The following is a 15,384-nucleotide window of genomic DNA, read 5'->3' as shown; positions in this document are numbered from 1 at the left end:
GGTTTAAGGTTTGTGTTTTATTGCTTGAATAAAAATGATTACAGAATACAAGGCTTATAAAGACTAATTGTTTCCATATATACAATAATCATAATCTCCTAATTGCTGATTTATAGAAGTATACAAAAATAACAATATTTTGTTTTATTCTTTCCTTCACTCCCCCTCAAGTTGGGTAGTGAGATCTCGAACACTCAACTTGCAAAGAGTGTTATGAAATTGTTCAGACCCGACGACCTTGGTTAGGATGTCTGCAAGTTGCTCTTTAGATTTCGCGACAGGAATATATATTATCTTATGCTCAAGCTTTTCTTTAATAAAGTGTCGATCAACTTCAACATGCTTTGTTCTGTCATGCTCGGCTGGGTTCTCCGATATACTTATTGCATCTTTGATATCGCAATTCAGTTCGCAACTATTTTGTTTGAACCCAAGTTCAGTGAGCAATTTTCGAATCCATAACACCTTAGTTATACCTTTGGCTATTCCTCGGAATTCGGAATCTGCACTAGATAGGGCAACCACTTTTTATTTTTACTTTTCCAAGTTACAAGGTTCCCTCCTATAAGAGTGAAGTATCTTGAGGTTGATTTTCTTCCATCTCTGTCACCTACCCAATCTGCATCAGTATAAGCTTGCAAATCTAAGTGTTCATTCCTCTAAAAAACTATGCCCTTCTCAGGAGTACCTTTGAGGTACCTTAGAATTGTAACGGTTCGGTTTAAATGACCCGGAAATCCATATGAAAATACAAACTCCGGTTCACTCTTTGGACTCCAGAGAAGACTTTTCTCTATGATCGTCAACGTTCCGTCGATAAAGAAATATAGCTAAAACAGAAAACAGTACCAGCGTGAAAGAAAATAAGTCAGCGGAAACTCTTACGTACAACTTGAGAGCCTAAGGGCCTCTAGACAAGCTAATAGAAAATAAGCGGAAGCGAAAAGAAAACTACACGATGTCCTGTTACATAAGTACAGAGTTTCTTTCTATCCATAATCCAATACAAAAAGATAATAGCATAGGCTTGATGATTACGGGTTCTAAGTCGAGACCTCACTCCAGACCCCACCTGCAATTAACCTACTAGTCGTCGTATGACAACACACAGTAGGTTCCAAAGAAACAAACCGATACTTGTCAGAGACTTCATACAAATATCAATCAGGTTGAATACAAGCAATATGTTTATCCTAGCATGCATAGGCTCTAATACATTCATTATTAGTTAATCCCAACTTGTAACGTTGCCCGTCCTGTTCGGGTCGTTCAAGTACAAATTATTCATTATTAGATAATTCCAACTTGTAACGTTGCCCGTCCTGTTCGGGTCGTTCAAGTATAAGTTCAAATATTTTTGGAGGAATACACTTGGGAGAGCTAATCCCAAGGCAACCACCGACCTAAGACGTTGCCCGTCCTGTTCGGGTCGCCAAAGGCTAAAGTATGCATACCCCCATGGTGACCGTAATGATCCAAAACTGCCACGGGAACAATAATCATAATAATCCAAACCAAACTTTAACCCCTTTGGGTAACATAACCAAACATCAACCCCTTTGGGTGACAAACACATAAATCTCAATTTTCAATTAATTTCTTTTAAATTATTTGAGGTGTCTAATCCTTATGTGATTTACAATGCCTCGATTAGAAATGAAACAACACTACTTGCACAACCATATAAACAGTATGGTCTAAGCGTGTACCTTTAAGCGCTGCAAACAACAATGTTCAAGCATGACAGAAATTTCGCCCTCTTATGAATTGAGGTCCTAAATAACACACACACAAAACGATCACGTATTAGGACGTGTTTACACATTTAATCCACTCCATACTCTTAAATATCACTAAGACTTGATAATTTTTAATTGTTTACATCCAAATCCCAATGGTTCCAAATTTCAAATTCTGACCAGAAATTTTAAGGGCCATTTCGGACAGATTAGAAAATTCAAATGAAAAATCCGACTTCGCCATTGCGTTTGGAACACGTCAATCACCTTGGGTACCAAATTTCATAATTTCTAACATCCATTTACTATTTTTAATTATTCTTAGCGTTTAACGAGTTTTTTTAACGCAACGGTGCATAAAACAAAGGAAAACGACTAACGTTTCCGGGTCGGCACCTTTAACGAGGCAGGACAGCTGCTGCCCGAATACATATACATATATTTTTTTTAAATTCATTATTATTATTATTTTATATACACATTATCAACCCTTTTTTTTAAACTCATGACCAAGATAACTCTAACAAGGTCACATTCACAAAATCCTTCAAGAGACTTGAAATTTCATAAATTATGATAACTAGATTAAATACTTAATTCTCTCAACAAATTAAATTTTGTAGAGAATTACAAAACCAAATCTCCCTTTTAAATCAAGACACATATACATAAATATAACACAATCCTTCAAACCAATCAAGTTTTGCTAAAGGATTATTAAACCTTACTTGATTCATACCATTTAAATTTCATCTAACAAATTCAAATTTTGTTAGAGAAATAGACCACAAGAAATTTATTTAAATTTCAATATAACTTTAAACACTTAATTCCTATAACAAATATAAATTTTGTTAAAGAATATTGATCAAGAAGTTCTTTTCTTAATCCTTTTAACAAATTAGAGTTTATTAAAGGGTTATTAGAGAAATTTTTCATGTATAAAAGAAAAATATTCAATCCTCTTATAAGTCATAGGATATCATCATACATAAAATATAACTTTTTAGAAATCTTTGTATATAAAATCTACAATTAACAATTCAATTAAACTTACCCTTAGATCACAAGATTCAGTTACCTCTGGGAGATCATTGGACGGGGATAAGATAGGTTGTGGCTGAGGAGATGATTGTAATGCCGCTTCGGATGCAGTCTCGGTGGCTTTGCCAACTTGTTCTTTGTGGTCCATGTTAACAAACAACCAACTTAGATCGTCTTTGGTCTCATTCTCCCCCTGACATCTAAGGTGGTGATAGTAGTATGAGTCTTCTTGAAAGTCACAATCCATTGTGACATACATATGATTGGTGGTGGGATCGAAGCATCTATTACCCTTTTGATGAGTTTCACACCCAACAAAGATATATTTTACTGCCCTGGGTTTATGTTTAGTGTGATGGTTTTTGGGAAGATGGACATAGACTATACATCTAAAGATTTTGGAAGGAAGAGAGTGAGTGGAGATAGATGGTGTGTGGAGAAATAGGGTATCAATTGGGGTTTTGTAGTTGAGGCTTTTTGTGGGGAGGCGATTTGTGAGATAGTTAGCTGTGGCAATAGCTTCAGGCCAGAAAAGTTTCGGATTGTTCCAATCATGAGAGATTGAGCTATATTAAGAAGGGATCGATTTTTCCGTTCTACTATGCCATTTTGTTGAGAGGTATGAGAACATGATGTTTGGTGTATAAGACCATGCTGTGAAAAAAAAATTTCATTTGATGATTAATGTAGTCTCCACCATTATCTGAGTGAAGAATCCGGCTTTGCTTTTGAAATTGGGTAAGAATCATTTTATAGAATTGTATGAAAATATCGCACACCAAAGATTTATGTTTGACAAAATATACCCAACTCATTCTAGTGCAATCATCAATAAACAACACATAATAAGAAAAAATTAACCTCCCTCCATCAGGTGCAGGTCCCCAACATCAGAATGTATAAGCATAAAAAGTTCAGTAGAATGATTTAAACTAGGATAATACGAATGTATGTGGCTCTTTGCCAAGATATAGGACTCATAATCAAAAACAAGTTTAGACCCCCATAGGGAAGGAAAAAGATGTTCTAAATACCCAAGTGAGGGATGACTAAGTCTACGGTGCCATTTCCAAAGTTGTTGTTCCACGGACCCGTGAACAAGCTCTACACAACCATTTTGAGACATTTCCTCCACATAGTACAACCCATCTTTCTCATAACCACGCCCAATAATTTTCCTGTCTGCAGATCCTGCACAACACAATAATTAGAGCCCATTAGAACAGTACACTTCAACTCTTTAGTCAGTCGACTAATAGAGAAAAGTTTATGAGACAAGTTTGGCACAAACAGAAAATTATGTAATCAATGTTTGGTAAAATATTAATAGTGCCTGCTCCCCGAACTTCTACACATTCTCCATTTGCAGTTTGAATAAGAGATTTATTTGAGTTTTCAATCAAGATAAAATCATTAGGATCAAATGACATAGTGTCAGTTGCCCCACAGTCAAAGATCCATTTTGAGTCCCCCTTTTGTGACACCTGCCCCTTTGAACATGTAAGGGCAAGATTAGAGCTTGGAATTTGGGGAGGTTTATTAAAGATTGGGTCACGGGTAGCTTTTAAAATAGCCCTAAATTTAGCGGCTTAATTAATTATTATTAATTAAGTAAATTTGGTAAATTTTAATCGTGTCATTTTATTGGGACTAAGTATAATATTTTATTATATTTGAGTATCAGTCGTATTAAATTTGAGAACAAAGTTATACGATGAAAATTGGGTAACAAGAAAATAGATGAAGAAGTGATGTGTCATGTGTGTTGACACATAAGAAGACATGTGTTCTGTGTTTGTAGATTAAGTGTCATTTAACCCATGATAAAGCAAACCTTCCTCTCTAAGTCTTGGAAAGTCGGTATAACTCCATTATCATATTTGTCTCTATATTCTAATCATCAACTTCATCACCTTCTTCATTATACTTATAAAAGAGCAAACTAGAAACCATGCTTCATCTCCTTCCTTGTTAAGAAACAACAATCTGAGATTAAGTTACTCTTTTACTTACAAATTCAAGTAAGGAATTCAATTTAATAATGAGTTATGAATATAATTTCTATTTTGCAACTAAGAGATTGAAAGTCAAAATTATGAGTTATTAATAGAGTATCAAAAGTTAGGGTTTATCATATGGTAATTTGGGGGAAATTCATTATGAAGATTGATTGAAGATTGGAAGTGCCTGCAAAGGTCAAGAAGCTATCAACTGAAAAAGGTTATTCATCCATGTTTTTGAAATTCTTCATTTGTGTTTCGATGGTGGTATTTTCAATGGAAATTCAGATTCTGTCCCTTCTATTCTAGGCAAATTTCGGGCATCTTCTGGCCATTTCTGGGTCTTTTCATAAGATTTGTAGAGCTTCGAGTAGCGGTCGCGTGGGCACTTAAATCTTTCCAAAATGAGTTCGTATGAGAGAGTTATGCTCAAAATACTAATAAGGTGTCCTGAAAATCCGAAAATAGCATTTCGGATTCACTAGTTCATAATTGAAGTTGCGGTTCAAATTGAGTACTCCTTTTATCAAGTGTTTAGGGTTATTATTTATTCTTCAATTGGGTTTTATTGATTGGTATTTTTGAGTTATGAGTTCTTATTTGATTAATATGAGTATTTGGTTCAAGTATCAAATTTGGGAACGTAAGTATCAATTAGGTATTTGATTAGTTATATCATTTGGGTATGATATAAGTTGGATATTTGGGGTTTAAGATTGGTGTAAAGTTGGTTAAACTCCATTGATGATAATTCAAGGTCTTACATGATGGTTAATGATGAGTTGATTATATTTTAATTGTTGATTGTTATTCATAGCATAGAGAGAGGTAATCTTACTAACACTATTATCTTTAAATATAATTTTATTATTTCAAAGTTCAAGTTACGTTTTATAAAGTGTGGTATTAATCCTATTGATATTTGAGCAAAATCGTATAATTTTTTATGTTCAAAATTTTGGATTTTGACTTTGTTTGACCTTACTTCTAGTTCTTGATCAAAATTATGTTTTGTATATTCACAGTTTTATAAATATGAGCTTTTCAATATTGTATTATGAAAACGAGTTATGATTATGGATTTTAAAGAAACTCAATTGATTTATTAATTCATTTTATATTAAAATGTTCGACATTGAAAAATGTCTATTTTTGAAAATTGGAAACGGATATTTATATCCGGATTATTGTGAAATCCTATAGCTTGATAATAGGTAATGGTTATTCGGATCGGTCTCGAGGCCCCGATCCTGTTTCATTCTTGCAAGAACCGTATTTTCGGTGATGACGATCACTCATGTTCTCAGGATTTAGATCAAGCCTACTTCCTAAAGGTCCATTATATGCATACATTTTACAGTGATGTTATATTATTGTTTCAATAGGAGTTTTGAATAAATATGTTTGGTATATAAAGTTTTGTTTGTTTCGCAAATAAAATCATATGTTTCATTTGGTGTATTGTTTTGCTATTGACTTGTAAAATAATAGCTGCATTTTAAGTTTCGCTATTAACTTGTAAAGTTATAGCCGTATTTTGATTCACTATGAATCACAAGTTTTTAGTCGTATTTATGTCGATACCAAACGTTGTTTTAAAAGAGTTTGAGTTTTGATAAATTAATGTTCTATAATAAGGAGTTACCAAATGAGCAAAAGATTAAATTGGAGATGTTTGTTTATGACTTGTATATAAATGTAATAGTTTGTTGGATTACTCAACAATTCAATTGTTGACAGTCTTGATGGGGCCTATCCCTTACTGGGATAGATCCATTTTCAGGCTAGCTCTACTGTAAAGATGATGCCTACTTGTAAATGTGTTACGTGCGAGACGAGTACTTCTTTTTGAAATACATAATGTAAATTAGATATTTGTAAATTAAATTGAAATAATTTCATAATGTTTTGTAATTAGTATTTACTTAATTATGCAAAAAGTTATAAAATATTATGATATTGGTTTGCTGTGGTTATTAGCCACAGCTCGGATTCAGCCCAGACTTCTATAAGCCTTCCGCTATGCTTTGTAGACAATATTATTATATTGTTTACGCTGATTCGGATTCATCTTCCTATAGAACGCCTCGATTGTTTCTGTTCCCTGTCTCATTGTGTTGGCTTTGACCGTGAGATCAAATACCTGTAACTCGTTCTTTCCACTACTATAAAGGGATTCTATTTCGTTCCACAAATCTCGAGCCGTCGAATAATCGAGTAATTGATTGACCAATTTGGTCTCAATGTTCTCAATAATCTAAGAGATGACTGTGGCATCTTGTTGGGTCCATTTTAAGTAACCTGGGTCGTTTGGAGATGGTGAAGAAGCAATGATGTGATTGAGCTTCCCTCGCCCACTTATGGCCAGGTACATTAATTTGGACCCCTTTGTATGATTTTGATGGTTCAGTTTATCACTGAGGTTGATGGCCTAATTTGAGCTGCCCTCTGGATTGGTTCGATTTGTGTTGAGTTGGTTTAGGATTTCCAGTAACTGGGTCATGGTGACTTGTTGTTCTGTCTTTTCTATCATGGCTTTCGATTTATTTGTTTTTGACATGTTTTTAAGGTAAGAAGGTAGGGTAAATGATGAGGTTTAAAACGGTTTTTGGTCCCTAGACCACTGTTGGCTCTGATACCACAAAGAGTATAATTACTCTCAATTTAGGGTTTAAGTGTTTTATTGCTTGAATAAAAATGATTACATAATACAAGGCTTATAAAGACTACTTGTTGCCATATTTACATTAATCACAATCTCCTAATTATCTTCTGATTGCTGATTTATAGAGGTATACAAAAATAACAATATTCTGTTTTATTCTTTCCTTCACTCTCTTCATTCCACTCAATTTGTCTTATTTTGTATTTTAATATTTTTTAATAAATTTGCTCAATTTTTATTTTTGAATATGATCTCATAACATTTACTCTCTCTATATATTCTTATTTCTAAATACCACAACACTTCCATTTCTTAATTTCGGTGTTACTTAACAATTCAACTCATATTGTTAAAGACCGTCTCATCATGAGACAAACTCATATAATTAGTTTATTTCTCTAACTTATCACTCTAAAATTATAAATAATCAATTTAATTCTGTAAATATATATGAACCAGTTAAAATGATCTTACTATAATTCCTTCTCATTTTATTTATATAACATCGAGAAAGTCTTAGTAAATAACATTAAGTTGTGAAGTTAACAAATCATGGAAGATTTAATGGAATGATAATTTTGTGATTTTATTTTTTTTTAATTTTATTCTTTTTTATATTATTTTTATCTTTTTATGATTATTTAATAACCATGGTAATTGGTTAAGAATTATTCATATAACATCCGTCCAAAAAAAGCTCAAGTCCCCATACCTGTCCCGTGACATTAAATCTCTAAACAAACATAACCATCTTCCAGCTAACATTCTAAAATCCTACTCACTTCCTCTCGCTCTTCTCTTCTCCATTTCCACACTTCATTCCAACACTACCGACACATTTCCCCTTCTTTCTCCTCCATTTTTACCGACGCCATTACAAATATGCACAAATTTACGACGATTATCTTGCTTCTCTTTATATCGGCGCTTTCCTCCGGCGCTCAAGATGAAGTAACATGCTCAGGGATCGTACCGTTGAAAAACCGGTACGATAAGATATCAATTACGGATTTCGGCGCTGTGGGTGACGGAAAAACGGTTAATACTAAAGCCTTTAGAGCGGCTATATTTAGGATTAAACATTATAAAAGAAGAGGAGGTACGTTGCTGTATGTACCTCCGGGAGTTTATTTAACTGACCGGTTTAATTTAACTAGTCATATGACTCTTTATCTGGCTAGTGGTGCTGTCATCAAAGCTTCTCAGGTTTATTGTATATTTCCTTGATTTTGAGTTTGTTTGAGTATACATAATTGTTTTGTTTGGGAAATAATAGTGATTTTTTATGTGGATGCATTTGCCTGAGTGAAATTTATTTGAGTTGTCTGGGATGATGATTTAAACTTTTTTTTTTTTTGTGGAGTTTTCTGCATTAGCACTTAATTTTTGTTTTGTTTGGAGTTTGCTACATATAGCAAGATCATACTTCAGTTTGTATGGAGGTTTGTCAAATGGCTTGGTGGATTGTTTTCTAAATTTAGTCAGTCTAGAAGGGATACGATCAAAGAGTACGTATGGTTAATTAAGGGACATCAAAGAAGGCTTGAAAAATGCTTGCTCGAATGAGCCAAAAAGGATGCATGACAGCATGAGCCATTGAATTTGGAAGGCTAAGCTGTTCAACGAGTATATGTTTGCTCGAACGAGCAACTGGGCTTGAACAAGCATAATCTGGTCTGTAGCTTTGACTTGTTTTTGATCTTCTGCTTGAATGAGCACATGGGTTGCTCAAACAAGCACATAGCTCATTTTTTCTAGAAGTTTATTACATGGAGTAGTTTGTTGGGGTTAAACTCTATAAATATGCCTTAATTAGCTCAAATCATTATATATACTCGATCAGTATATGGGACTTCACAGGTGAAGTATTCCAAACTTGAAAAGTCAAAGAGATACGTTTATGTTGGATGTCATGATCAAAAATTGGAACTGATGTCATGATAAAAAATTGGAACTAATTCGAATGGGAAACATGTTGTTAGTCTTAAGCCCCATCATCATAGATCTCATAAAAGATTCATGATGGCAATTGAGTCTTTTTGACGAGCTAGGAAGGACTTCTAGGAGGTAGATCATAATATGGTTCAATCTTTAATTATTATTGGGACATGTAGGTCCACGTTACTTTGTATGGTTCTAAACTTCTAATGCACTTCTGTATTTTGCACTAGAGATAGTGATGGGTTTTAGTGGGTCAAGTGAAGTGAATGATTCCATGTGCTTTGTCTTTTGTATTATAGTGGGGAAGAAAAGGATGACTCACTCTGACCATTGTACATCATGGTCAGTTTATCTTTGTAACGGATATGTTACTAAATACTAACTGTGTCAACTTTGCGCCATTAAACAAAAATACTTCTATGTGAGTTTTCTTGGTTCGTAAAGTAAATTCATGGAGAAAAGGGTGTACCTTAGTTCAAATGATTTCCTAGGCAAGGGCGGACCTAAGATTGGAAAAACAGGGTCACACAATTTAATTGATTACGTATTACACGACATACTTAAACAAAGGTTTAATTTTCAAGTAATTAAGTATCAAGAGTATTAAAGATAAGCTTTTAACTTAGTGGTACTTTGGTAGGGTACTGCGTTTCTTTCTAAGAAGTCATAGATCTGATCCGTTAAGTTTAAAAGTAGCACAATTTATGATTCAGCATTAGCTCGAGTGTTTTGGTGAGTTTGATAGCATATACTAGACATACCAAATTATCACACAAGTCCTTCAAACCTCAGAGATGGAAGTTTAAGGATTGATTTGTCATATGTTTCGACTAAAAAAATTATATAGGCGTACGTGAGTACATGCCAGTGAAGATAACTTAAATCAGTTCATGTTAAATTTAATTTAAAATACTATTTGCTTTAAATAATCTTTCAATAGCTGCAAATTACAAAAGGCATTAAAGATTAAATACGGAGTATGAGAGACTAGAAAGTTCAATATTTCCATATTAAGATTCTGAAAAATTAGTGTAGTTTTGAGCCTTCAATTTGATATTGTTTTCAACATATGATTAGCTATGTGGACTGTGGAGTATGTTGATGAAGCATATATGTCCCTTATCAGGAAAAGATATTCTCATGTAGTGACTAAGGCATTTTCTCAATAATGTTTGATAATGTTGATATTCTCCCACAATTTGCATAGCGAGTTTATCGAACACTACCTTGTTCTCAACACTTCTTACATCTTAGTGTTTGTATCTCTTTACTGATGTGACCTGACGATCTATATATTGTGTCACGACACCAAAATGTTCGCCTGTATATACCAGTACACCATTATATCCTGAAGACTTGAAAACTAGCACCAGAAAAGGCGCAATGGATTATAAACTTTTCACAATTAATTACTTAGTTGCCTTTCTTATTATTCATTACACTGGGTTGTTTCAACTTTCTTATTATTCATTACCATCTGCCTCCAGTGACCCGGTTTCATGCCTTCTTATGCTGAACGTGGATGTACCTACCATCCTAGGTGGTTTTGCACCATTTTTGTGCCTTCCCGTATTTGCTATAGTTCACATGCTGACGAGCTTGCAATTTGGTTTATTTTTGATAGCACCACTATGGTTGCCGCAATTGGGAAGTCATTTATGAGCTTGTAGAACGAATGTCTAGAGATTTTAAGACAAGTGTCACATAAGTTCATTACTAGACTCGTGACCCTATAACTAACAGGGATATATCATAAAAGGGTTAGCGCATGATATGTTACAATAATTCTTCATTGCCTGACATGTTACACTTTTCAATTATTCGTATAACTAAATTAGCTTTTTTAAAATGTTTGTGCTGATTTGCGCCACTAATTTGATGAACCATACCTTGTTCGGATTCATTTTCTTGTACTTCAGGTTGTATCTAAAGATGTTTCATATTGGCCATTAGCTGACCCCTTGCCTTCTTATGGTAGAGGAAGGGAGCGGGAGGGAGGGAGGTATATGAGCTTCATTCTAGGTGATGGAGTCCGTGATGTAATAATTTCTGGTGAGTTCATATGCCCTTCTCCAGTTGCAATATTGTATGCTAGAACTGTAGAAGAGTATCTTATTTCAAGCAGTTCAATCTATATCATTAAACTCTTACGAATGCTTCGATACTCTTGATATGATTTGTTGAATTATCAATTGCTTGTTTATGACCTTGTAATTGATTAATATGTTTTTCCACAGCTTACAGTTACATGTCTCAAACTCGCCTAATTTTTTGGTCTAAACAGGTGAGAATGGAACAATTGATGGTCAAGGAGATGTTTGGTGGGACATGTGGAGGCAAAGGACACTTCCACATACTAGGCCCCATCTCGTAGAATTCATGCATTCCAGCGACATTATAATATCTAACGTGATCTTTAAGAATTCTCCATTTTGGAATATTCATCCTGTCTATTGCAGGTAGGTATTACCCTGTTTACGTGATAGCTATATTTTGAATCAGCTGTTGATTTGTGTTATATACTTATAACTGGCAATGTTGAATCAGCTATTGATTTGTGCTGTATAGTTATAACTGGAAAAACACCTTTAGTTGTGTAGAATGGTGGATCTAGGATATTTAGAGTGAGTGCACAATTTTAAACAAGAATTACACCGCCAAACTTGTCTCTACTCTGAACTACACATTTTACTATTTTTCGGCTTGACTAGGATTGTCTATATGCAAATATGATAAAATGGAATAGCAATACTTACGGGTGCAACAATACTTGCACCTTATAAGAGTTTACAATTAATGATGAGGTGCGACTTCAAGGGGGTCCAACTTGGATATCCCTCGTTGATTCTGTATGAACACCTAAATAATCAAAATAAGAAAAAGAATGAAAAAGTTTTGAAAAGAAATGCTTATTGATAGAATATACTCCAAAATATCTTGGCGCTACAACAGGGTAACCTTTGTGTTGTAGCCCAGGATATGTTATAAAGTTTCACTTACGGCAAGAATCAAACACTACCATTAGCAGTATTCTATATCTTCCTTACCACTAGTCTGTCAGCTTTTAGTTAATGTTAATTGCATTGAACTTTTTATATACAGTTCGGTAGACACATATCTACCCTTTCTCGGTTATAAACCCACACCTGGTTGTGTAAATCATTCTTTGGAAGTAAATTAACTGATTGATCTGCGGAAAAGACCATTAGTAGTTGTAGCAGCATCAGGTCTTTCTGGCCAAAAGGCATTTGTCCAACTATGTACGAGCTGCTAGATATTGACCACAGCTAGAGTGAGACTATGAGTCATCAGTTTTGTTGGCATGGATGTATTATTGTACATTGATGATCCATTAATTTTGTTTAGCAGACAATTATTGCTAAAGGACTGTCTCTAGACACAAACTAATATGATACTTGCTTCATCTCTGCAGCAATGTAGTTGTTCGATATGTTACCATATTGGCTCCAGCTGACTCTCCTAACACCGATGGTATTGATCCAGGTATGCGTCAAATAATGTTCTGCAACGCATATATTCATTTATCTCACAAAAGTCTGATAGCTACCTTGATCTTGAGCTCTTTCTAAGCAAGTCTTTCGGTTTGCTAGATTATCTTGTTAGAATAGTGTACGTTTCCCAACTTGAGTCGTTTCTATTTGCTGCTGGAAACCTTTTGTAGATAGCATGTATGTTATTATATTGATTTATAATTCCAAAAGGCTGCATGAACCGTCCCAAACTTTCTTCTCACACGCAACTGCGCGTCATTTTTTAAATACTAACAATTGTGCTGAATCCCGCCTTCGAAAATTATTGTTAGTGTGTCTCATCATTGGATTTTACCATGTGCTCAAGATTCAGTTTTACTAATATCCCCACCTTATTATTTCCACAATATATCAAGTAAATATAGCTCTAGCTAACATTGAATTCTAACGACTGATAAAACCAAGGATCCCAAATGCAAGTCTCATCAGCTTTCCAAAGCAAACTTACTCTAACAAATCTTTATGGCTGATTTGATAGTTGAACGTTTAAACTGAACCCGAAAAGCTTTTAGTAAGATCATTATCATGTATCTAGTGATGTGTTGCAACTTAATTGTCTAGCTTGTTTTGTTGTTTTCTTGAATTGTTGTGCCTTATGCAAAAGTTGCATCAAGCCATTTTCCTGTGCAGTATTTATTTCCTGTCTTTCTATCGCCTTTCTCCGAAGGCTTTCTGAGTACGTTTAACAATGCTAAAATTTGGTGTATGCATATTCTGGGTACAACTTAATGATCTAATTCTATCCTCTAACATTGTCCTCTCTACTTTTCCAATAGATTCAAGCTCCAATGTCTGCATAGAAGACTCGTACATTGCAAATGGCGATGACATGATTGCCATAAAGAGCGGGTGGGATGAGTATGGAGTTGCCTATGGCCGCCCAAGCTCTGACATCACTATTCGAAGGGTAACTGGCTCAACTCCATTTGCTGGCATTGCTATTGGAAGTGAGATGTCTGGCGGCGTGCAGAACGTGTTGGCAGAACATATTAACCTTTTCAACATGGGAGTCGGTATACATATAAAAACCAATGTGGGAAGAGGAGGTTACATAAGAAACGTAACAATCTCCAATGTATACATTGAAAAAGCCCGGAAAGGTATTAAGATTGCTGGTAATGTCGGAGATCACCCAGACGACAAGTTTAACCCAAACACACTCCCAGTTGTTCAAGACATCACTATGAAGAGCATATGGGGCGAGAAGATTTTACAGCCAGGACTGGTAAAGGGGATAAAAAACGCCCCGTTTACTAACATCTGTCTTTCTGATATCAATCTCCACGGCTCTTATAGTGCAAAAACAACTCCTTGGCAGTGTTCTGATGTCAAGGGATCAGCTTTAAAGGTAAGCCCCTGGCCTTGCTCTGAATTGATCAGCTCCCAAGATGCTGGATTCTGTTCCATTCAAGCATGAGCTATATAGTTTTGTAGTATATAGAAATATATGTTCTAGTACAAGTTTATGGGAGACTTCAAGTCTCCATGATCTAAACATATTCGATTGTTCGGACGTACGTAATAAAAGAAATTATTTTGTATATTTGCTTCATATGATCCCATTTGAAATATCATCATATCATAATGCGACTGATAGGTAAAGTTAAGAAGCTATGTTGTTGTTTGACAAATGACTGCTTGTTGATTTGACGAGCTCATTTATCAATTGGTTTTGTTCAATTAGTTTTAAACACGCTACCAAGAGCGACCTATTGTTTCACAATAACAAACTGTTTCAACAAACCAATTTATCAAACACTAGCATCTAGATGGTTTGACCGCTCAACTATTTATTTATACCAAAATAAGCTGATATTTTTCAATAAACTATGTCCATTAAACTATTTTACTAATTAAACACCCTTTAAGGTATCATATTGAGATAGAGGAGTGTATATCATGTATAAGATCCGATCCTCATCAAAAGGATGCAAACTACAAATCAAAATATCAAATGATTGTAGTTCGTCATATTCATATACGTAAAATTACACATCGCAACTTTCCAACTTCCATAGTTTACCATTAAACATCCTGTAAGATCACAAATCTATCATATATTATACATTAATGATCCAAAGTAAAAAATCGTTATTTTAGCGTAATTCGCTGCATTTCTGCCACCGTAGTAGAAGATTTTCCAGTTTCTTCGTTAAAAGTAACCCAAGAACTTGCCAATCTTCAACAAATCTTTCTGTAGTTCCTTTTCATTTTCATCTTTATTATCCTTCTTCTCCTCCAAAATCTCTGTCATCATCTCAGCCGCCTGATCATCCTCCTCAACATGATCATGATCATGATCATGATCATGATGGTGATGATGACGTGAACGGTGGTTATTCTCCTCAACTGTAGCAAACCCAACTTCATTAGCCCCAATAAATCGGTCCGGGTGATGCATGAGCCGGTGAAACTGTCGACAACCATGCGACTTTACCCAGATA

The 15,384-nt window shown here is 34.7% G+C and overlaps 1 protein-coding gene and 1 long non-coding RNA gene across 2 annotated transcripts; one reads left to right on the top strand and one right to left on the bottom strand.

The window, feature by feature from the left end:
- Positions 1 to 10: 10 nt before the first annotated feature.
- LOC130800850 (uncharacterized) lies at positions 11 to 8,292 on the bottom strand. The gene is made up of 4 exons (XR_009039503.1): positions 8,161 to 8,292; positions 2,797 to 3,974; positions 1,710 to 1,775; positions 11 to 1,083 (listed from the first exon to the last, which is right to left on the bottom strand). It is a non-coding gene; the product is annotated as an uncharacterized LOC130800850 (long non-coding RNA).
- LOC130800849 (probable polygalacturonase) lies at positions 8,020 to 15,165 on the top strand. Its single transcript, XM_057664555.1, has 5 exons — positions 8,020 to 8,654; positions 11,309 to 11,441; positions 11,674 to 11,848; positions 12,823 to 12,893; positions 13,717 to 15,165. The coding sequence occupies exons 1-5, from the start codon at positions 8,331 to 8,333 to the stop codon at positions 14,355 to 14,357; spliced, it is 1,344 nt and encodes a 447-aa protein (XP_057520538.1). The 5' UTR covers positions 8,020 to 8,330; the 3' UTR covers positions 14,358 to 15,165.
- Positions 15,166 to 15,384: the final 219 nt, after the last annotated feature.

The sequence above is a fragment of the Amaranthus tricolor genome, chromosome 15 (genome assembly GCF_026212465.1).
Source record: "Amaranthus tricolor cultivar Red isolate AtriRed21 chromosome 15, ASM2621246v1, whole genome shotgun sequence".
Lineage (NCBI taxonomy): Eukaryota > Viridiplantae > Streptophyta > Magnoliopsida > Caryophyllales > Amaranthaceae > Amaranthus > Amaranthus tricolor.
This window is presented reverse-complemented; position numbering and strand designations above follow the sequence as displayed.

Excerpts from the sequence above, each read along its gene's own strand:
- LOC130800849 (XM_057664555.1), top strand. The coding sequence starts at position 8,331 with ATGCACAAATTTACGACGATTATCTTGCTTCTCTTTATATCGGCGCTT. Across the intron at positions 8,655-11,308 it reads CTGTCATCAAAGCTTCTCAG|GTTGTATCTAAAGATGTTTC; the intron begins GTTTATTGTATA and ends CTTGTACTTCAG. Across the intron at positions 11,442-11,673 it reads CCGTGATGTAATAATTTCTG|GTGAGAATGGAACAATTGAT; the intron begins GTGAGTTCATAT and ends TGGTCTAAACAG.